This window comes from Pelodiscus sinensis, chromosome 17 (assembly GCF_052426305.1).
Source record: "Pelodiscus sinensis isolate ZL-2025 chromosome 17, ASM5242630v1, whole genome shotgun sequence".
Classification (NCBI taxonomy): Eukaryota; Metazoa; Chordata; order Testudines; family Trionychidae; genus Pelodiscus; species Pelodiscus sinensis.
In genome coordinates, this window is record NC_143068.1 from 8,868,247 (window position 1) to 8,893,064 (window position 24,818).

The window sequence follows — 24,818 nt, forward strand, 5'->3', positions numbered from 1 at the left end:
CCCATGTAATACCATCCCCCCCCCCAAAAAGCCCATGGAGGACCCTCCCCCCACACACAAAACCAAGGAGGCGCTTGCCATGGAACTACGCAGCCCGAGCCATGGGAAAAGGGAGGGGGGGAGAGAAGCTGGCGGAACAGCTTCGCGCATGCGCGGCAGGTGTTGCCTTCCCTCCACTCCTCCCCCCCCCCTCACCCCGTCGTGGCTTCCCGGCGTCCCCCGCGCGCTGTGGCGTTGACGTCACCGCCGCCCGGTCCCCGCCGCCATTGGAGTTGGAGGGTCTCTCGCTCCATCCCGGCGCCGGGCCAGCGGGGGGTGGGGGGGACGGGACGCGGAGCGAGCGAGGGCGGGCGGGGATGTGAGGAGAAGGGCCGGCAGGCCGAGGAGCGAGCGCACCCCCATCCCCCCTCGTGCCTGGGGGCCTTGCCTGAGGAGAGACCCCCCCACACCCCGGCGGGACGCAGCGGGGACCCGCCCTCCACGCTGACCCGGCCCGGTCCCGCGCGCCCCCTCGCAGGCCCAGGCGCTGCCCCCGCCCCCCCAGGAGGGGCCCGGCCTTCTCCCCGTGCTCCTCCCCTTTGCGCGGAGGGGCCCCGCCCCCCATCACGGGGCCCTGTACATGAATTATGTCTGCCACAAGCGTTGACCCTCAGGTAAGTGGTGGCCACCTCCCTCCCCGGGCCTGAGGGCTTCCCCCCACCCCGAGTGGCCCTGTTCTCCTTCCTGGGCTCCCCTGTTAACTCTCCCATACTCTGCCTTCTCCCGGTCAGTGGCCTTGTCCAGGGAAAGCTCTGGGTAGCCCTTAATAACAACCCTACCCGCCCCCTCTCTCTAGACTCCCCCCCCCCCCCGTGGATATTCCCCACCCACCCTGTTCCCCATTGAGCCAAGAGCGTTTTCCAAGACTAACTTGCTGGCTTGTTTTTATTTTCCTCTTGGCAATCCTGCGCATGGCATTGCAGCGACCGAAAGGACAAGATAATAAAGGTAAGGCAAGAGTTGGGATCATTCCACTTAAGTTTTTTACTGGTGGAAGCAGAGGAATCAGGCAGGCCATGATGCGTGAGCCAATAGGTATTAGTTTAAAATTTGGGGTGAAATATGGAGAAAAGTGAGTGTTTTTTTTTTTTAAAGAACCTAATTCCTAAGGGTTTACATGCCGTTAGTGTCACTGTTCATGAGATTGTACAGTACTGTTTAATAATAAAAACATTTAAGAAAAGCAAATTGTTAGTTATTTTTACTCTCTAGGAGATTCATTTACTTAAATTATTGGTTACTTTTTAACCTAACTTTAATTTTCTACTGTGTAATTACTCTTCTGTTACTGAACTAGTTTTGGCAAATGAGAGTTTATAGATCATGACAGGTGTCATGCAGGTTTTTCCATTAAATAACTTCAGTCTTAAGCAAACCAAGTTTTCTCTGATAATGTGATATGCTTTTAGGGACCTCTGCAGTACAGTGTGTCAAATTAAACTTCAGAAGCAAGTTGTCTTTTAAGTAAATGCCCTTCTTTATAAACTGTTATGCATGTTACTATAACTGCTACCAAATACATAACTGTTTAAGAATAGAAAGGAATCAGATATTCCCATCACTTTACGTGGGCACACTTTTCAGTGTTGAGGTTATTTGATTTTTGCTTCATCAGTGTGTTTCAAACAACTATAGTCCCAGTGAGCTCTTATTTTTCCCATTTTATAAATACAGGCTTCATATTATGCATGCATTTTCCTGGCAGAATCTTCTTAACATTATTTTTCTCTTACAGACTTCTTTGAAATCTTAACTTTTAGTTTTAGTATAATATTTCTTTTTCCTGTAGCAATATTTTTAGTTTAGCCCTCCTGTAAAAGTCTTGAGCTACTATCCAAAGACTTAATGAATACAATGTGACTTATGCTTCAAAACAAATGATGGAAATTAAGAGTAAAGTGTAATAATTTATTTATATAACACCTTTCGGCTGTGGAAGTCAGGATGATTTACAAATATTATTAATAACTGAGTCTCAAATAACTCTGATTTAGTGAAATTTCACCCCCCTTTTTTGAACAGGAAAACCAAGGCTTGAATTTAAAATTTGTAAATACTATTTGGATATTAAACACTTAACAGCCACCATTTTACTGTTCTACCTCTGATATGATTTATCTTTACTTTTTAAAGAGGCTGCTTAGCTTTTACAGAAGATCTTGCTATGTCCTCCATTTCTTCTCATGAGCTCTTGTCAAGCATTGTCTGTTTGGTTTTAAAATATTTTATGGGGAAAGTATAAATAATGTTTACTAAAATTGCGAGATCCTCTGACTGTCATTCAGATCTGTTTTGTAAGCAATAGTGACATTTAGAGTGCATGTGGGAGTTTTCATTCTGGTGAAATCTGACCTCTTTGCCTCCAGGGATTATTAACAATGCCACAAGAAGGAAGAGAGAGAACTTATTTTTGTCAAGTTACTCTAGGGTGATTTTCTTTATTGAAACGTTGTCAGGCAATATTATAATGTGTTGCAACTTTTTGTTGTAGTTCAGAATGGTTCATTGCACCAGAAGGACGCAGTTCATGACAACGATTTTGAACCTTACCTTTCTGGACAGTCAAATCAGGTTAGTGCATCTCTGTTAATTTTGATGACTCTTTTTTTATTTTTTTATAAAGGGGTGGCGGGTAGTGTTGTAAAACAAACACAAATATGCCTTGCTTATGCCCAGATGGATCATGGTTTTAAAAGGAAGTAGAAGCTATAGTGCATGAAGTGTTACTGAGTAATGGCACTACTGTTTTAGTTAAGAATACTGGTATACATATAAATTAATAATATATACATTAATAATAATCTGATTTGCTCACATGTGGAAAGCAAGTTAGTGCTCCCATCTCAGTTTTTGCTGGGCACTTATAAAGTGATACAATTCCTGCAAAATCTGACATAGCTGGTAACCTGCCAAGGGCCCTGCACTGTCAGTTCTTTAATAGACAGCTTACTCATTGTTGCAGTCATTGGAGTTCTGTTTCTGTAGGACTGGTGGAAATAATGGTAAGTGACCACCAGCATTTATTTGAAGCTCTTAGAGATGCTATGACAAGGACTCAAACTTTAAGGCCAGAAGGGACCATTGTGATAATCTAATCTGACTTCCTTCACATCACAGGCCACAGATCCTCTCCCACCCATTGTTGTAGTAGTGGAGTTACTAATCTCTAGTGGAGTTACTCAATTTCTCAAATCTTACCTCTTTGCAGAGGCATTATCTAGAGATGATTAATGACAGCTGAACTGCTTGAGGGCGTTGTAAAATTAATGTAGATTATACATTAGTATGTAACCCAAACCAAAAGTATAAATTAAATTTTTGTTATGAATCCTATGACACGTGGAAATTTTTAAAACAATATAATGAAAGATTAAATGTGAATAAAAATGTAGAAGCTGATTTTAAGAAATGTACATTGAGCTTTAAAAATAATGCTTAAAGGTTTAAATGCCCACAAATGTAGGAAAATAGCTTTCTTCTATCTTTCCTTCTCTGTGTAAGAACTCCACACAATTGTGCACACTTTTTTACCAAAAAAATGTGGGTTTCCTGTTTGGAATAGTAGTGATTCTTCAATGTGAAAACTGAGCTACAATATTAATTGTAGTTCTTGATACTAATATCAGGCCTTTATTGGTGGGCATTGCAGTTGTGCAGCATTCCAATACAAAAATGAAGACACTAGTCCAAGCATACAGCCAGATAGAACCAGAAGATCAGTCATAAATGGTAGACCAAGGAAAATATCTGAAGGTACATAATCTGTTCCCAGTTAACACAAAGGGTTAGCAAAGAAAACTAGAGGAGGGACTCTAAAAAGGTCAAGGATAAAGCTGTTGAAATATACTGAACTAAAAGACTTCCTTCATGATTTCTCTTACACCCTCTGGCATAAAGCCAAACAAAATAGACTGAAAGCTTTGTTGAGATGTCTGGTGAAATTATTCTGCTAAGATTCATGTGGAAACTTTCCACACTTAATGCGTAGATGGTGAGAGTCCAAGGAATTTGGTTAGGATGGCTCAGAGAACATACATATTTCTGGAACAAAACACCTGTTGATTTCAATCAGTTATAGTCAAGGGCCCTTCTAACTAGAGCTATAAAAGATCTGAACTGTCACAGTGTATGGGGATGATACAGATCAGCTAAGAATGAGAGTCTGAAGTGTTGGTGGTTTAAAAAAAACAAAAAAAAAACCCACTTCCATTTTTGCATTATTGGTGCTTACATTTTTGAAGACAGCAATAATACTGTGGTGTAAAATAAGACATTGATGTTAGTGTCAGAGAAATTAATGGGTCTCAGAAAATGTCTTCATGTGCTGAGTATTTATTCCTTTAGTTGACTCCAGGAGGTTTTGAAAATCCAGGCACAGGAAACACTACTGCAGAAAATACAAAACCAGAATTGAGTGTGTTTTTGTCTTTTAGTGAATTTTCTCAATTGTTAAAAGGCTTAGTGTATACCTCTTAACATAAGAGCTCTGTGGATTAATTCTTTACATGGTGATTTCCCCATGATTTGGGATGCTGTAGGAGTCATTAGGAGGACAACTTGAAGGATGCTCACTCTGTTCACTGAATCAGATTTGGTATTCAGCACTAGTCTTTTTAGCAAGAAATTTCTGTGTAGGTTTCAGAATGAGTTTATAGAATCATAGAATAATAGGACTGGAAGGGACCTCGAGAGGTCATCGAGTCCAGCCCCCCGCCCTCAAGGCAGGATCAAGCTCCGTCTACACCATCCCTGACAGATGTCTATCTAACCTGTTCTTAAATATCTCCAGAGAGGGAGATTCCACCACCTCCCTTGGCAATTTATTCCAATATTTGACCACCCTGACAGTTAGGAATTTTTTCCTAATGTCCAATCTAAACCTCCCCTGCTGCACTTTAAGCCCATTACTCCTTGTCCTGTCCTCAGAAACCAAGAGGAACAAATTTTCGCCTTCCTCCTTGTGACACCCTTTTAGATATTTGAAAACTGCTATCATGTCCCCCCTTAATCTTCTTTTTTCCAAACTAAACAAGCCCAGTTCATGAAGCCTGGCTTCATAGGTCATGTTCTCTAGACCTTTAATCATTCTTGTCGCTCTTCTCTGTACCCTTTCCAATTTCTCCACATCTTTCTTGAAATGTGGCGCCCAGAACTGGACACAGTACTCCAGCTGAGGCCTAACTAGTGCAGAGTAGAGCGGCAGAATGACTTCACGAGTTTTGCTTACAACACACCTGTTGATACAACCTAGAATCATATTTGCTTTTTTTGCAACAGCATCACACTGTTGACTCATATTCAACTTGTGGTCCACTATGACCCCTAGATCCCTTTCCGCCATGCTCCTTCCTAGACAGTCGCTTCCCATCTTGTATGTATGGAACTGATTGTTCCTTCCTAAGTGGAGCACTTTGCATTTCTCTTTATTAAACCTCATCCTGTTTACCTCTGACCATTTCTCTAACTTGCTAAGGTCATTTTGAATTATGTCCCTATCCTCCAAAGAAGTTGCAACCCCACCCAGTTTGGTATCATCTGCAAACTTAATAAGAGTACTCTCTATCCCAATATCTACATCATTGATGAAGATATTGAACAGTACGGGTCCCAAAACAGACCCTTGAGGAACTCCACTTGTTATCCCTTTCCAGCAGGATTTAGAACCGTTAACAACAACTCTCTGACTACGGTTATCCAGCCAATTATGCACCCACCTTATCGTGGCCCTATCTAAGTTATATTTGCCTAGTTTATCAATAAGAATATCATGCGAGACCGTATCAAATGCCTTACTAAAGTCTAGGTATATGACATCCACCGCTTCTCCCTTATCCACAAGGCTCGTTATCTTATCAAAGAAAGCTATCAGATTAGTTTGACATGACTTGTTCTTCACAAACCCATGCTGGCTATTCCCTATCACTTTATTACTTTCCAAGTGTTTGCATACGATTTCCTTAATTACCTGCTCCATTATCTTCCCTGGGACAGACGTTAAACTGACCGGTCTATAATTTCCTGGGTTGTTCTTATTCCCCTTTTTATAGATGGGCACAATATTTGCCCTTTTCCAGTCTTCTGGAATCTCCCGTCTGCCATGATTTTTCAAAGATCATAGCTAAAGGCTCAGATACCTCCTCTATCAGCTCCTTGAGTATCCTGGGATGCATTTCATCAGGACCTGGTGACTTGCTGACATCTAACTTTCCTAAGTGATTTTTAACTTGTTCTTTGTGTATCCTATCTTCTAAACTTACCCTCTCTCTGCTTGTATTCACTACGTTAGGCACACCTCCAGACTTCTCGGTGAAGACCGAAACAAAGAAGTCATTGAGCATCTCCGCCATTTCCAAGTTCCCTGTTACTGCTTCTCCCTCCTCGCTAAGCAGTGGGCCTACCCTGTCCTTGGTCTTCCTCTTGCTTTTAATGTATTTATAAAAGGTCTTCTTGTTTCCCTTTATGCCTGTAGCTAGTTTGATCTCATTTTGTGCCTTTGCCTTTCTAATCTTGCCCCTGCATTCCCGTGTTGCTTGCCTATATTCATCCTTTGTTAGTTGTCCTAGTTTCCATTTTTTATATGACTCCTTTTTAATTTTGAGATCATGCAAGATCTCCTTGTTAAGCCACGCTGGTCTTTTGCCATATTTTCTATCTTTCCTACACAGCGGAATTGTTTGCTTTTGGGCCCTTAACAACGTCCCTTTGAAATACTTCCAACTCTCCTCAGTTGTTTTTCCCTTCAGTCTTGCTTCCCATGGGACCTTACCTACAAGTTCTCTGAGCTTATCAAAATCTGCCTTCCTGAAATCCATAACCTCAATTGTGCTGGTCTCCCTTCTACCTTTCCTTAAGATCATGAACTCTATTATTTCGTGATCACTGTCCCCTATACTGTCTTCCACTTTCAAGTTCTCAACTAGTTCCTCCCTATTTGTTAAAACCAAATCCAGAACAGCTTCTCCTCTGGTAGCTTTTTCAACCTTCTGAAACAGAAAGTTGTCTCCAATGCAGTCCAGAAACTTATTGGATAGCCTGTACCTTGCTGTGTTAGTTTCCCAACATATGTCTGGATAGTTGAAGTCCCCCATCACCACCAAATCTTGGGCTTTGGATAGTTTTGTTAATTGTTTAAAAAAGGCCTCATCCACCTCTTCCACCTGGCTAGGTGGCCTGTAGTAGACTCCTAGCATGACATCACCCTCGTTTTTTACCCCTTTTAGCTTAACCCAGAGATTCTCTACACAGCTATCTCCTACGTTCATCTCCACTTCAGTCCAAGTGTGTACATTTTTAATATACAAGGCAACCCCTCCTCCCTTTTTTCCCTGTCTGTCCTTCCTGAGCAAGCCGTACCCTTCCATACCAATATTCCAATCATGCGTCCCATCCCACCAGGTTTCTGTAATACCAATGATATCATAGTTGTATTTATTGGTTAGCAATTCCAGTTCTTCCTGCTTATTACCCATACTTCTCGCATTTGTATATAGGCATCTAAGATACTGATTTGATCTTGCCTCCCTGTTGTGCCCTGACCCTCCTTTCTCCTTGCCATTATAGGCCGTAGTCCCCCCCATTTCCAACCCATCTCCCAGTCCCGCACATTCAGCACTTACCTGTGGGCTTTGCTCACCTGCCCCCGACAAACCTAGTTTAAAGCCCTCCTCACAAGGTTAGCCAGTCTGTGTCCAAACAAGGCCTTCCCGCTCCTGGAAAGGTGAACTCCATCTCCGCCAACCAGTCCTTCCTGGAAGAGCACCCCGTGATCAAGGAAGCCGAATCCCTCCTGGCGACACCATCGTCGCAGCCAGGCATTCACCTCCAGGATGCACCTCTCTCTGCCCGGGCCCCTACCTTTGACAGGAAGGATAGAAGAGAATACCACATGCGCTCCAAACTCCTTCACCCGTACTCCCAAAGCCCTGTAGTCACACTTGATCCGCTCAGTGTCACACCTGGCAGTATCATTTGTGCCCACGTGGATGAGTAGCATGGGGTAGTAGTCAGAGGGCCGGATAATCCTCGACAATGCCTCCGTAACATCTCGGATACGGGCCCCTGGCAGACAGCAAACCTCTCGAGATGAGCTGTCAGGGCGACAGATGGGTGCCTCCGTTCCCCTCAGAAGAGAGTCTCCAACCACCACTACTCTACGTTTCCTCCTCGCAGTGGTGGCAGGAGACTGCTCAACCTTGGTGGTGCAAGGCCTGGTCTCCTCCACTGTGGGGGGTGACTCCTTGTCTCCTGCTGAAAGTAAAGTGTAACGGTTATTTAGAAAGAATGATGTTATGGTGAAGAACTAGAAAATAAGCTTCCACTGGAAACTTAGTAAAGACAACTGTTTTTCTGTCAAGCTATAGTTAGGATTCTAAACTTGTAGTCTTTCAGTTTCTTTTCATGAATCTTAAAATACTCATAAGACTAAGGAAGGAGTCAGGACTAAGGCTCTTTGATTCTTGCTTATTTGTGACAATAAGTTGTATGTATCACTCTTTAATGCTTTTGAGTTTTCCTTTGAATAAATTAGGAAAAATGTTAACCATTATATTTCTTTCATTGAAACATTCTTAGTAGTAACTAAAGCTGTCAGACTTAAACTGAATGCATAGAAGCATCTGCCATTAAGATGAACACTTGTCTACCTAAAAATACCGCCTTTTCTTCTTTCTCTCTGTTTTAATGACAGAGAGAAATTTCAAAGGAGTCATGTTATCTTATTCACATTTGTCCACTCTTTTTTACATGTATATTTGCTATAGCTGAAGTAGACCACGGAGGGGGGAGAGAACTTTTTCCAGTTGTGCTTTATGCATATAATATCACTGTGTATAAAGATTATTCTTTCCATTATATACTCAATTTCATCTATTTGGTTACTGAAGCAATTAGGAAAAGAAAAGAAAACCAGAAAAGCAAAATTTATTGCAAAACTGCAACAACTGACCAGGGAAGCTCAGAGGCAGGTGTAGAACTTAAAAATCTTCAATGTGAAGGTTAACCTTAAATTTTAGTGTGAATGTAAAATACACATATTTGCAAAATCTGACTATCGGAATAGAAGTGACAAATCAGAAGAAACCCTTTCATATTTGATCTTGTGTAGTAATTTATTTTATTTCCATATACTCTCATGTAATATAGTTTTCATGGTAATTTCAAGTGAATGTGAGAAGCCATAGAACTAACTATCCTTAGAGTCTCTTCATTCTTTTGGGGAAAAGCAATGATTTTTTTTTTGTCCTTACTTTTGTGGCACTAAATAGTTTTTTCAAGACCTATCTTGAATTAACAGAAGCAAATACACTAGGGGTATGGTATGTCTATACAGCAGTACTAGGGGTATGGTATGTCTATACAGCAGTGCTAAAGTCGAATTGAGCTATGCAGCTTCAGCTATGTCAGTTGCATAGCTTAAGTCAAAATAGCTTAACTCGGCTTGTGGCGCTGTCTATACAGCAGGAAGTCAAAGGAAGAACAGTATTCCTTCGACTTCCCTTACTACTCATGAAATGAGGGTTAACGTGAGTAGGAGTGTAAAGTCCTCCAGCTCAACATTATTTTGAAATAAAGGCTTGTACTGTAGATGCGCGTTATATTCCTTTGGAATAATGTCAGTTATTCCAAAATAACCCTGCTGTGTAGCCATAACCAATCATGCCCTTTGCTCTGTAGTTATGGAATCTTCTCTATGAAATCAGTCTCAGCTCATTTTAATACCCGTCTTTTTCTCCTCTTTTCCAAAAATGCATGTTGTAAAATTCCTAAAACATAATTTTCTTAACATTTTTTGTATGTTTGCAGAAATGAAGTTGGTTTTGGTGTTCTTTCCTTTTTTAAAATAGATGTTTGACTCAAACAAATTTAAGGGTCAAAGGTTAAAGAAAATAATTTTTAGCAAAAACAAGTTTAAAAAATATTTTCTTATCCTTCATAAACTAAGGATCTGTTTGTCTCAGAATGCTAATTGCTGCACAACTTGGCTTAGCCCCTTGGCACAAAATGCTAATGCAGTGTTTTGCAGTCTAATGCTTCTCTTGTCTTCAGTATGTAAAGTATCAGGTACATAAAAAATATACCCTTCTTCGAAGAACTTAATTTTTTGTATGCATTGTCGGGGTGGGGAGAGAAATGAGGGAGAATATTCTTCTCTTTCAGTTTATCCAATATTTTGCCGCCTTCTGCCTTGTTTCATTTCTCAGGTCTCAGCTTTTTGCTTTGGCATATTAAGTAAAATGGGTGGCTTCCACTGTCCATTATTTTTAAGTGTTACATCTACATTTTTTCCTATTAACTTTTAATTTGCTGCAGTTGAAGCCCCAGCACTGACTTTCAAACCCATTTGGCTAGGACGTGCTATAGCCTGTTACCATGCCTAGACTTATTTGCAAGAGAGGTAGGTCCACAAGAGATGACTTGTGAACAAGAACCAAGAAAAGACTTGCATCACGTTGAATATTGTTATTATTTTAAGTCTCATTTCTCTGTAATTGTTAATAGTGACTTAGTCTTAAATTTACTACAGATTTTTAATCTTTATTTGTACTTCTCAATTATTATGTGATGAGGAGTAAAGAGAGTAAAAAGAACCAAGTCATTTGAACACTTGGTAAGCGAATAGAAAGGAAAACCTTGAATGCCAGATCCTAAAAAGCAGGCAAGGAGGTAAAGGGGACACATGATGAGTCGGTCCCTGGAACAGCTTTAAGGCAAAAATCTGTGCTGCTACAATACAGTTGATTTTTTTATAGGGTTCTAAAAGATGGTCAGGCAGATTAGGGAAAAGCTGGTAGGAGGTGATCCAAGCATCTGTAACTGGACTTCTATGTTGGGCAATGAGACCTTTGTGGGAAAGATTAATCGGGCTGTCTTGGACAAAACCTGAGTGCTTATGTCAGATGCAGAATTTGTTTGATATGTTTGTTTGTGACATACCAATACACTCTAAACTGAAATGTCTTGACACAAAGTGTTATTTAAGCAAGCCTCCAATCTCATCCCACTCATTTTTACTTATGTCCTCCATCTGGTCTCCCACCTAAGTTTTCAGAAAGAGAAATCCAGTGGACTAGTTATTGCATCTGTCAGCAGTTCACTTATGTTTTACTTTTTGTTAAAAACAGAAAAAATATCTCCCTTATTTCTTGTCTGTTAGAAATTATGAAGCCATGGTAACAACTCCATAGTCAAGATTGTAACCAGCTTTTTATTATTTGTTTCACCTTAACAAGTTAAAACCGCTGTACTTAACATTTCTTCTGCATGGACTTCTGCCAGAAGATCTTTTTATAATATTTCTCAATCAGGAAAAGGAGTCAATAAGATGGTTCTGAAAAATTGGAGGTATTGTTCTACTGCAGTGTTTCTCAACCTTTTTGTGTAAAGTACCCCTTTAAAAAATAAAATAAAAGTACCTCTCGTTTTCCCCCCCTCCCCACTGTAACCCAATGCCCTTCTCCTCCCCCAGAGCCAAGCACCCCCAGCCCTCCTGCTCTAACCCAATGCTCTAACAGAATGCCTCTCCCCTCTCCTCTCCCAGAGCCAGGCACTGGACATATGGTAACCCTACCTTTGAAGTGCCCACTCCCGCTACCCGGCCCTGCCTCAGCAGCTTGTCTGCAGGGAACAAGTGGCCTGCCAATGCCGGAATCACTGCCTGGGGCTGTGCTGTCCCACCCCAGCTTGGTCTCCCCCTAGCGTGGTGCCTGGGGGCAACTGCCCCCCCCCCCCTCGCTACACTATTGATGGGGTCCTTTGGAGCAAAGCTTATTGTGCTGCTTCACCACCTTTTAGCTCCCTTCCACCGCGCCCTTCCCCGATCCCATTTGCTAGGCAAAATCCCAAACATTTTTTTCCAAATTGCGCTTGTGTTGATGTACCCCCCCCAGACTTCTCTCATGTAGCCCTAAGGGTATGCGTAGTACTGGTTGAGAAACACTGTTCTGCTGTACCAGTTTCCTAACATCTCTTAATGGTCTCTCTACCTGTTTAATCTACAAACTCCATATTAACTACTTGGCCACTGAGAGGACTGTGGAACCTAAAAACTGAGTGTTCACTTAAGTGCAAGTCTAACATTCTGCATCTGTGATTGGGATCGGATGTCCACTTTTCATGCGCGTGGCCAAGTTTCCTGCAATCCCATAAAGTTTATTTGTAGCCACCAGTCCTAGCTCTTAGTGTTCTGTGCTGTTATTTAGCCCTAATTTACCCCCTAAATATCCTCTCTCAGCCCTGTAAGCTGTGGAAGTGTTGGTAATGCTGCTAGACAATGTTGAGATCCCATACAATTCTCTCGTTTGGAACCAGCCAGGTCCTGAGGGTGTTGGACTAGAGAGGTTCAACCTGTACAAACTATTGTGTAACTCTTCATATTCAAATCTTCAATCTTGCATGGTTTCTAGATCCTATTAATTTTTGAGACTTGGTCTTGCTGCATTTCATAATTTTTCTATAATCATTGCATACTGTTGATCTGCAGTGTAGTAAAAGTGAGTTTGAGGTTATGGGGTCAACTACTATTTATCTGAGAGTGGTAGTCTTAGTTTAAAACTCTGTGGCAAGTGCAGAAAGAGAATATTCCTATACAAGAGAAGCATACAAGATGCAAAGGTATCTTAAAGTCCATGGAGTAGTGAGTTGTGTAACTTGGAGTTTGAAAGAAAGGTTACTAATAATTTTTCTATTTAGTAGTATGCAGATGTTTCAGTTATTTATGAAAGTGCATATATCTGAAATTATTTTTCTTTTCTTTAACAGAGTAATAGCTATCCATCAATGACTGATCCCTATTTGTCCAGTTATTATCCACCTTCTATTGGGTTTCCCTATTCTCTCAGTGAAGCACCGTGGTCTACTGGAGGAGATCCTCCTATCCCATACCTTACTACCTATGGACAGCTCAGTAATGGAGACCATCATTTTATGCATGATGCTGTTTTTGGACAGCCTGGGGGTCTGGGGAATAACATCTACCAACACAGATTTAATTTTTTCCCTGAAAATCCTGCTTTCTCAGCTTGGGGAACAAGTGGGTCCCAAGGACAGCAGACTCAAAGTTCAGCTTATGGGAGCAGTTACAGCTACCCACCTAGCTCACTGGGTGGTACTATTGTGGATGGACAAACAGGATTTCATAATGATACTTTAAATAAAGCCCCTGGAATGAATAGTATTGAACAGGGAATGGTTGGACTTAAGATTGGTGGAGATGTAACAACTTCTGCTGTGAAAACAGTAGGTTCTGTTGTCAACAGTGCAGGAATGACAGGTGCTCTCTCTGGTAATGGTGGATCCAGTGTGAACTTGCCAGTATCTAAACCAACCTCCTGGGCTGCTATTGCCAGCAAGCCTGCAAAACCGCAACCTAAAATGAAAACAAAAACTGGGCCTATAATTGGAGGAGCTTTGCCTCCACCTCCTATAAAACATAATATGGACATAGGTACTTGGGATAATAAAGGTCCTGTAGCAAAAGTTCCTGCCCCTCAGCAAATCCCATCTCCTCAGTCTGTCCCACAGCCACAGCAACAAATTGTTCAACCTATTCCAGCTCAACCTCCTACATTGACCCAGCCACAGTATCAAAGCCCTCAGCAGCCACCCCAAAACCGCTGGGTAGCTCCCCGCAACAGAAATTCAGCTTTTGGCCAAAGTGGAGGAACTGGTAATGATAGCAACTCAACTGGTGGTACACAGCCTAACTCTGTTCCAAGTGGTGAATCCCATCCCGTTCTTGAAAAACTGAAAGCTGCTCATAGCTATAACCCGAAAGATTTTGAATGGAACCTTAAAAATGGACGTGTGTTCATAATAAAGAGCTATTCTGAGGATGATATTCATCGTTCCATTAAATATTCAATTTGGTGTAGCACAGAACATGGCAACAAACGCTTGGACAGTGCTTTCCGTTCTATGAATAGTAAAGGCCCAGTCTACTTACTATTCAGTGTTAATGGTAGTGGACATTTTTGTGGAGTAGCAGAAATGAAATCACCTGTGGACTATGGCACCAGTGCTGGCGTCTGGTCTCAGGACAAATGGAAGGGGAAATTTGATGTCAAATGGATCTTTGTGAAGGATGTGCCCAACAACCAGCTCCGACACATCAGACTGGAGAACAATGACAACAAACCAGTTACAAACTCCCGTGACACACAGGAGGTGCCCTTAGAAAAAGCAAAACAAGTGCTTAAAATTATTGCTACTTACAAGCACACAACCTCCATCTTTGATGACTTTTCCCATTATGAAAAGCGCCAAGAAGAGGAGGAGGTGGTGCGGAAGGTAAATTTGCTTTTTTAGAAAAATAAAAATTGACATGCATGGAAAAATGTGAATGCTGCCATGTGTGTGTGTCGGGTGGGGGGAGGGAGCTGAGAATTTCTGAGTAAGAATTCTAAAATATTTGTAATATGTCCAAACATGGTTTTTCTTAAGTGTGTTTAATACCAAAACAAAAACTTGTGCTTCAGTTCTGTTTGTAGTTTTCATAGTCTCAAGTAACATTTTATTTTTAAGACAGAAATTAAATATACAAGTAAAGTATGTTGCATCCATTTCTACTGGAGTTGGAAATTTTATTTTGGAATTAAGGGGTATAGAGAGGGTATGACTTTTTCAGAGTTTGCCCAGATTGTTGATTGTCACCTTACAGCTCTTACAGCTTTTTTGAATGAATAGGTATCAGTCCAGTTTCTAGTCAGATTATCACAACTGGCACCTTTGGTTGCATCTTCAGCTAGGAGGCTAAGGTTTGAATAGTCACTGAACTATTCTCATCCCATTGACTAGAACAAGAGTTGAGGAAAATTATAGCGTGAGGAAGCAGTAAAGTGTTGGGAGGTTGGAAACCTCCAAACAGAATTCCATGGTAACTAGCCTGTTTAAATATGAAAGTGTGATTATGAAAAGACTAGTTATCTCCTTGACCTTTGCCTCAAGTGTAGTTCAACCAGGTCCAGGAATGGGACTCAACTGTAACATCAAAGGACTTTGTATTTACACTATGGGTTGACTAAGTAGGAGGTGTTGGAATGTAATGGTTTGATACTGATGTTAGTGATTCAGTGTATAGTTCTCTCTACAGCTCCTTGGAATTGTGCAAGTTAGCTAATTCAGCTTAGTGCATTTACATGCGCTTCAAAATAAGCACAGGCCAAGATGTAGTGCCCTGAGTAAAATGGAAATTGCACTAATATGAGGCTTTTCCTTTATCACCATTTAAATTGCTTAAAGCTGTTTGGTTAGAACCTACCCTTACAAATTCAGGCAAATTCAGATTTAAGGTTTCATTTGATTTTTAGCACCACTTTTTTAATCTAGTCATTTTATAGTATATGCACATGTAAATTTGAGGCCTGTAGTACTTAGCCTTGATGGGGAAGACCCTCAGTTCTCTGACTTTGCTTTTTATATCCTCTGTGGGATTTTTAGAGCAGATTTTTTTTATCCACATCCCAGCAAGCTATTTGCCTGCTGAAAATTGTTTCTTCTCACTTTTTCCCCAACCACAACCTTGAAAAGGAGCAAGCAATTTGAAACAGTGGGACAGAATACAGGGCTGGGAGTCAGGAGGTTTGCATTGTGTTCCTTAACCACAGGTGAGATGGCTAAGGCAAATCACTTAGCCCACCAGGATAATGCTAAGATTTTTTTTTTTTTAAATCACCACCATCATCCTGCAGTGCGTCTTTGTTTCAACCACTCACTCAAAGTAGTTTCAGGCCCCTCTTCTCAGGATTAAATATTTTCTCTTGAACTCAATCGATCCATGCTAGCTTTATGAATGGGATCATATAATGGCACGTGAGTTTAGCTCTTTTATAGTAGCTCACTATACTGGCACCGAACTATTGGACTGTCCCCACCTTGGCATTACTTTTAGTGTGGATTTACATTTTCTACTTCTGTTTTAAATTAAATATGTAACCAAAAGTGCTTATCCAGAGTACTACTTTCTAACAGGATCAAATTCTCAACAATTAGTGCGTATTTTCTGCTTCACTTAATATTGAGGGAATGTTGGGTTTCAGTTTAATTACTAATACATTAGATTGATGGTTATATTTTCAGAAGGTATCATGTCTTTGATATATCTGAGTAGCTTTCAAAATTGAACTGTTTATAAACAATAGGAACAGGCTGAGGAATAGGACAGATGATACAGTGAAAAAAATACTCAGACCGTGTGGCAGTCAATGTAAACTATATTCTGAGGTATGAATCTATTTTTAACCTAGGTGTAAACAAATTTTGGCAGTACAGTAGCTTGCTATAAGATTTTCCTTTTAAGGTAAATGAAGAGTCAATTTTTTTATTGTTGAATAGCAGCTGTTGTTGAAATTTAACATAGTCGATAACGCTGTTTTCAACAGACTTTTTTTCATTAGAATTTAAAGCAAATATATACAGGAATCTTTTTTTGCCAAGTAAAGTAATTTTCTGTTATGGCCTTAAGGATTTGCTTTATGTTAGTAAATATATACATGTATGTCACACTGAACTGTAGAGGGGTTTCGGACTGCTGTATCCCTTTATTTATCTTATTTGGTTTAATGGTTAAATCGTTTAACATTTATATTATCATAATTGCATAAAGATGGCTTTTTTAAAATCTGCAATTCAAATGTGTTTCTCCTCTTTTACCGATAATCAATGATTTTATGTAATAAAGCTGCTGGTACCTTAATATTAAATCCCTTTTAGATAGTTTTCCCCCAAATATGGACAGTGTTTCTTTTTCAGTTTAATCATCAAGGGCATGGGCAGAACATGTTTCTTAGGCGTTAATCACCTCTTTACTGCTTATTCTCCAGCTAACATCAATCTGCATCTTACTAACATCTTACTTTTAATGGTAATTATAACATGTCAAATGAGGATTATGACCTCAGATAAAGACTAAGCAGCATAATCTAGTTGGGTAACATTTATCAAAGTGCTCAAGATTCATCCAGGATCCTCTGCATTACTTGAGACCTGAATTGTCCTCTGTTGGATCAAGGAAAGATGTAATCATTCTTGTAGCCCTATATGCTGTGAAGGCAAGATGAGAGGGAATAATGGAAATGTACTGGTGCAGGTCCAATAGCCTAAAACACTAGATGTGGAGGAGGCGGTGTTAGTTGCTATTCCACCCTGTATAGCAAGAGAGCCAGGGATGGTAGGACGTAGATTCTCTCTTGCTTACTACCTCTCAATTTTCTATTGAAAGCCAGTTTACTGTTTTTTGTGCCAAGTGAGGGTGCTAATTTCATCCTGGGTGATCTGAGATCATACGTTTACATTTTTTAAAAGATTAAAACGTCATAGTATATGGGCAAAATTTTCTAAATAGATTTTGTAAATTTAACATGAAGCATTAATAGTTCATCAATCATCCCCAGTAAATAAGCTTATTTTAAACTCCACAAAAATCTTCCATCAAAATAAAATCTGGATGTGACATGACCAAACAAAAGAATGTTTGTGTGCTTTTGTTTTTGAGTATATCTTGTTGGACACAAATTTGGGGTAGAGGGCATTTCTGTTGTAGAAGATCAAAATAAAACCTTTACAAACATCTTAAACCAATGATCCTAGCAGGCTTGGCAGTCTGTTAGCAACACAGTATGCCAATACCTTGGGGATCTTAGTTTAGGGACTCAATACTGCAGATGGGGAAGATCTGAAGTGTGCAGGAAAGGAAGTGCATTCCTCTCCAAGAAGGCAGTGTCATTATATGTCTCTTAGTTTTCCAGGTGCCCACTTGGGCCTTTTGTAGGATTTAGCAGATGTTAGCTGGGATGTGATAAGTCTAGTGTAGGCCTGATAGTGTGTCTTTAAATGTTTAACTGGTAACAAGTGAAACACACTGAGTTATCTACAATAGTGTTAGCTAACACATCACCCTTTCCAAATTCTACTCTGGACATGTTGGATTTACTGAAATAGCAATAACAAGAAGTTCTGGGGCAGCTGCGTGTCCCACATCTTGTTGGAAGGTTCACTGGTATGAAAGTTTTTCAGGATGGAGGATACATGGCATTGGAGTGCATGCTTTTTACTCCCACCCCCAACTGCAGTTCATGACAATTGCATTTTTAAGAACAGTGCCTATAATATTACACTTCTTTATTTAATTATGCTGTTGTAGAGTCTTCTTTATAGTGTACATTCTAGTGGTAGGAAGGAGGAATGTCAACTAAGATTGAATTGACTCTTTTTATTGGCTGTTTGTTCCAACTTTCTCTTCTTTTTCAGACCCTTTATCTCTGTTTCACTCCTCCCCTGACCCTTTCACATCACTTGCATTTTCATTTTGTCTGTCCTTTCCTAACTATACTTACTTTAAAAACTCTACAAAAATAATGAAACTAACATGCTATTTGCTACCATCTTATTTGTTCACTCTGCTTGTGCAGCATACCCTTTTCCCCACCTTGTGTGTTTTGTCTGTTCAGATTATAGTCTTCAAGCAGAAAGTGTCTGCTGCTCTCAATTTGGACAGTGCTGAGCACAACGGGGCCAAATCTAAATTGGTCCTGTTTAATAATTATAATAATCCCACTGACCCTGGTTTGGTAGAAGGGTTGACAATTCTGGGAACAATAAGTGTAAAACTGTATCTGGTGGTTATTGTGTGGAGTTTGGAGGCCTTTTCTTCATTCTTTTCTGCAGTTTTCACTAGAGTTGTTAACAGGTAACCAGTTAAATGGTTATATGGTAAGCATAACCTTTAACTTTACATTTGATGCTTACTTGGACAGTGGTTAACCTGTACCCAGGAACAGATCCCCTAGAGCAGAGGACTGCTCAAGCCCTGCTGGGCCTGCCTGCTTGAAGGAGCTAGGCTGGAAGGGCTGCTCCAGCCCATCTCCTTTAGTCAGTTAACTGGTTTAAACGTATTGCTAGCACTATGTTTAACCAATTAAATGGAATTTTACATCCTTAGTTTTCACTGTAGCTGGGAAGTTAGTTGTTTTTCTCCCCCAAATTATTCAGATGAGGAACTTTTTCTTTCTCGGCTTCTCTGTTTTCATTAATGAAGTCACCTCCACGTTTTTCACGCTTGCAGTCAGGCCAAAGAACAATAGAATTGTGAGAACTTGTAACTAAGTTTCCATGAAGTAGCATGGTTCGCTGAGAAATGTCTCATTCAGCTGTGATGCATTAGTGTATCAGCCTGGGCTACAGCTGCCCTTCCTAAAAGGAGGCTCCAGATGATTCCACAAGACAGGAAAGCAGTGGAGGCAGGGAAATGTACACAACAGATCTGCCCTGTACTTTCACATTACCTTTTGACTACTGGCAAAGTAAAAAATGGCTCTTTGAAAACTATCTGCTTTGAAGTGTAGGGCTGGAAGCTCAGGAAAATAGCCTCTTCTCTGCTCCTGTGGTGCTTGAGCTCAGAACTTATGCTGCTTCCTTCTGCTAAATCACCAATGGATGTTTTAAGGCACTTGTTGTTTTTTGAAAGAAACAGGGACTTGGGAGTGAAACTGGTTGTTTTTAAAATTGCCAATTGTAGTTACTATTTAAATTGGGGATGTTAAAATGCATGTGTTCGTGTAAACATATAACTGCTGAAGTTTCCAGCGGTTGCACGTTTACACGCGGAAGGGGGAGAGCGAGCACGAGTGCTTGCCTGTCCCCACCACTTGTGAAGCAGTGAGAGGCAGCTTTACTGGAGTCAGTATGCGCAGGAAGCCAGCTTCAAAGCTGGTTCCCCACATGCACCGGCTATCACCTGGCCCCTTGTGCTGCTACCTCTGATACAGAGGCAGCAGCAGCAGTTGTGGGGGCAGTAGTCAGCTCTGCAAGAGCTGATTTGAAAACCAACTCTTCCCCCTGCTGCTGCCTCTCTGGGAGGCAGCAGGCAGCTCCATGAAAGCCAGCATGGATAGGGACCTGGTTTTCAAGCCAGCTGCCCACACACTGGCTCCCTCCCTGCCTCCTCCCCAGGCTGCCTCTGATAGGCTTGGGGTTGGGGCTGCATGTAACCAAGAGGGTTCACTAATGTGAACATGCCTAATTTAAGTCAGCAAACAAGAAATGTTGGTTTAAATAGACTGTTTAAATCCTGTTATGTATGTGTATTTAAGTTATTCTCATTGGTTGATAACCACCAAAACATGTAGATTTGCAACTAAATATATCCATTGCTCTATATTTGGTACTACTTTCTGATAAGGTTGAGGCTACACTATATTCATATGCATTTATGTAAGCAGCTACATAGTTTAGTATATGTTTGTTCTAGGGATGTAAGCAGCTAGTCGACTACCCAATAACCATATGCTTATCAGGTAGTTGAGTAGTGACTCGACTATTCACTCCTCCCCTTGCTGCTTCTGTCAGAGAGAGGCACCAAGGTGGGGAGCTGGTGCTGGGGGAAGCTGGCTTAAAAGCCGGATCTTCCCCCCACATCCCTCCAGCACTATCTCCATGGGGGGTGGGGCAGAAGAAGCAGAGGTGCAGTGGGGAAATGGCGTGAGCAGGGACTTGCTATGTTTCAAAGGGAGAGGCGGGACCTGAGGCAAGTGGGGACTGCTTGAATCCCTGCTCGCCCCGCATTCCCTGCACCGCCTCTCCCTTCGAAATGTAGCAGAGATGGAACCCCAGACAAGCGGGGATTGCTTAAGTCCCCACTGCTCTTCTGCTTTTTAAGTGTTTAAAAGGCAGAGGCACAGCGGGGATAGCGAGTGCCCCACCCCTTCTCAGGTAATTGAGTAGTTGATGGAAATTCCATTGACTACTTGATTAATCGAAATTTAACATTCCTAGTTTAGTCAGTTTCCCAGTCTAGTTTATTCAGTTGTTTGTTAGAAAATGGTGAATGACACCATTTCTTATTTAGTAGATAATTAGTATTTTATTCATGTATGTCAAGCTATATTTAGGTGAAAAATATATTTGTGCATTTTAATTGAATTCCAAATTGTTTTAAGGTAGTTAACTATTAAACTACCTGATGGAAGCCTAAGAATAAGGTTTATTAACATGTTTTGCATTAAAAAACAAACTATGCAAAGGAAGGAATAGCTTTTGTTGCTTGTCACCATGTCAGTTAAGATTTTAAAACTAGGAGACTTCATTCTCTTACATTTCTTCTCGTTCAGCTCCTGGTCAGTTTTTCAACTTTGAGCTAGTCATTGAATTGATCTAGTTAAAAACAAAGAATATATTCTCTCCACACCTGCAGATGAGACTGCCATTGTCAGAAGCTGGCTTAGCGCTTTAAGAAACTCTTGTTCTGGATCTCAGCTTCTGTCATCCAGTTCAGTCATTTGACTTCTTTTAAAGTTTTGGCAGTAATAAATCAGGCTAGTTGGTGTGGGGGTTTTTTTGTTTGTAATCTAAAATTATTTTAATAAGCTACAGTAAATATCAGCCTTTAATATAGAGTACAAATTTAAATTAAGGTTTTTTTGAATATTTAAATTCCTTGATTTTGTATTTTTATCCACCTTGTGTGGGAAACCAGCAGATGACAAAAACAAAATAGAAACCTAATTTATTTTATTCCCTTTTCGTAGAAGGGAGAAAATAGATTGGAGACATAGTAGTAAATGTCAGAACCATAAAGTGGAGAAAGGCATCTGTCATTAAAAGACTGGAATGTTGAACCACTCTCTTGATTAAAGCAGTTAAAAAATATGTTGGAAAACATAATATATAATTATACAAATAATTTTAGTCCCAGGCACTGTGCCTATAATTTTTCCCACCTGTGTGGAATGAATTTTGTGCACCAATATGGAAGTAATGTGTGACACAACACTTCCATGTTATTGCTCATAGCACAATTCATGTGGTGAGGGTGGGAATGCCAAGGGGTTTGGTGTGTTTGTGCGGGGGTGCGGGGGTTCAGAGGGTTGTGGTTGCGGGGTTAAGGGTTCTGGGAAGGGGCCAAGGTTGAGGTTTTCAGTTATGGGCTATACTGGAGCTGCGATAAGGAAAAAAGACTCCCCCTCAGCTCTCTCTCCCTGTATTAGCTCCAGGGCTGGGGAGAGCAATGTTTCCTCTAATTTTTTCCATCCATGAGCAGATTTTTTCCATCAATGTGCAAAATAAATGTTGCATGCACTGAGGCATGTGTGAATGTGCACCACCAGGAGAAAGGCAAAAACGTAGCTGTGAATCCTCTGCAAATCAGCTGGGTGGCGTTGGAATGTCTCCTGAGCAGCTGCACAAGCACCCAACCTACAGGGAACACTGCAGTAGAGGTGCCTCTCCCTGGGCTGCAGTAGGTCTGTGCAGGGCTGGGTTGGGTCAGAGGAGAGGCTCATCTCCCATGGCTGTGGTAGGTCTGGGTCAGCCTGGGTTGAGGCCAAGGGAGGGGAGCCTCTACCCCAGCTACAGCAGTTGCATGGCTGGGCTGGGTCAGGGTTGCCTCCCTGTGCAATGGCGGGTCTGTGGCTTGGGGAGAAGAATCTCTCCCCTCCACAGCTCTGAGCACCTGCATAGCAGTTAATGGCTACTGGGTTGCCATGCATCTTAGAGGGAACTTAGGCCCCAGGCCTTAGTCTCTTCATTAACCGTATGTCATGTTGGTTACAACTCTTGCAATTAAAAAACAAACATCACTTCATTGGCAATTGATAATTAAGCCAACCAATGAGAACAAGTCTCAGGAGTAGCCATGTACGCTGTTTTTAAACCTATAGTTCAGTGGCACCTTAGTCTCTATAAAATGTGTTAGTCTAACAATGAGAACAGTGTGAAGAGGAGGTTTTTAAACTATAACCCAGTGGTGGGAAATCATTTTTGAATGGGGGAGGGCCTTGGGCAAAAAAATCACAAATTTCTGAAGTGGTCAAAGGCCACCCTGAAAAGGGTTGGGCCTTGGGCAAAAGGGGTGGGGCCAGGAGGTTTCCCATGCTCCCCTGCCCACAGACCCTGATTGGCTTGCCAGTGGGGGGAGCATGTGAAGTCTTTGTCCCTGTCTCCCGCCACCCCTGTCCTCCCAACACCTAGAGAGAGCTGCCAAGTCCCCCGTCCCCAGGTCTTGATTGGTAGGAGAGTGGCAAGGCAGCTGCAGGCCAGATCAAATGGCTCAACAGGCCAGACGCAGTCTGCAGAGGCTGTCTTGCCCACCTCCGGTATAAGGGATTTGAGTGCAGGATGGCCTGTGAGGTCTGGGAGGGAGTTTGGGTAAAGGAGGCAGTTGTGACCTAGAGCACAGGATTAAGATACTGGGGTTTGGGTTGTGACCAAGGGCAGGAGGGGATTGTGATCTGGGACAAGGGATTGGGGTACAGTGTCTGGGTGGGGTTATGGGCTCATGAGGGGGCTAGAGGGTTTGGCTTATGTGGGATGGGGGTAGGAGTGAGAGGGCAGAGGGCTTGGGGAGGGAGGGGATAGGATGCCTGAAGCAGGCTCTGGCCTGAAGTCTTACCTTTGAGACTTCTGGCCAGAAGCCCAGCGTGTTTCTCAGGCAGGAGCCTGCCTTGCCCCCACACAGGCAGCAGGGCCATGTGCTTTGTGAATAAGAACCTGAGGGAAAGGGGGAGTGGTTTTTTGGTTGTTGCCTGTTTTACAAACAGACAGCTTTCATTGGCCAAAAATTGGCCAATGGGAATGTGCTGAGGGAAGGTGCAGCCATGAAACACCAGTCCCCCTCCTCTCCTGGCTCTCAGTTTGTGGAACACAAACATCCCAGCATCCACTTTTCTGAGCGGTGTGCAGGAGAAGGGCAAGCGAGGGAGTCTGCCTGAGACTCCCCACTGTGTCTGTGGTCTGGATCCGGTGGCTTGGCGTCCTGGATTCGGCCTGCGGGGGGTGTTTGCTCAAGCCTGCTATAACCTTATCTGCTTTAAGTAATCTGTAGAATTGATAAATTTTCACATAGTTTAATCCTTATCAGTTTACATATTTTACACAGCAAAAGATAATTATAAATGTTCAGGTCTTGATCTGATGCAGCTTGTAGCCTGAAGACTAAAACATGTTTTAACCCAGTTACAAATGCAGTTTGGTTCCATTCTCTTTAGCTGTCATGAAAATTAGAATAGTTGTTCAACATGGTAGAATTTCTACATAGATAGCCCTTTAACATTCTGTTTGGAGAAAATGTGGAGGGGATCCAGTGGAAAGGCTTTAAATTGAAAAGTCAGATTTGGGGTTGAGTAATTTATGCTAAGGTTATTTGCATTCATCTTATGCTTATTTTGATCTTTTTTACTTTTAAAAAATTAAATCCTTCCAACAGTCTCTGCACCCTGCTGGAAGCTGCACCTTTCATGTCTTTTTGTAGCTGATATAAAGGCTTGTCATAGATGCGACTAAACTCAATTAGTCTATCCAATAGGGCTTTTTAACTTTTAAGGACTTAGAATACTAGAATACTAGAACTGGAAGGGAGCTTGAGAAGGCATCGCGTCCAGTCCCCTGCCCTCACGGCAGGACCAAGCACCATCTGGGAGATGACAGGTATCTATATAATCTGCTCTTAAATATCTCCAGAGATGAAGATTCCACATCCTCCCTAGGCAATTTATTCCAGTGTTTAACCACCCTGACAGGCAGGAAGATTTTCCTAATGTCCAACCTAAATCTTCCTTGCTGCAGTTTAAGCCTGTTGCTTCTTGTCCTATCATCAAGGAGAACAATTTTTCTCCCTCCTCCTTGTGACCCCCTTTTAGATACTTGAAAACCACTATCATGTCCCCTCTCAGTCTTCTCCTTTCCAAACTAAACAAGCCCAATTCTTTCAGTCTTCCCTCATAGCTCATGTTCTCTAGATCTTTTATCATTCTTGTTGCTCTTCTCTGGACCTTCTCCAATTTCTCCACATCTTT

General features: G+C 41.6%; 1 protein-coding gene across 1 annotated transcript in view; it reads left to right on the forward strand.

Annotated features, from left to right (window-relative positions):
- The first annotated feature begins 226 nt into the window (after positions 1-226).
- The window catches only part of YTHDF1 (YTH N6-methyladenosine RNA binding protein F1), a 28,544-nt gene continuing 3,952 nt past the window's right edge, over positions 227-24,818 (forward strand). The window contains exons 1-4 of the mRNA XM_075901062.2: positions 227-653; positions 963-987; positions 2,531-2,610; positions 12,796-14,322. Of these exons, the coding sequence (XP_075757177.1) occupies positions 627-653; positions 963-987; positions 2,531-2,610; positions 12,796-14,322 (1,659 nt within the window). The 5' untranslated portion in view covers positions 227-626. The remainder of the gene's footprint in view (positions 654-962; positions 988-2,530; positions 2,611-12,795; positions 14,323-24,818) is intronic.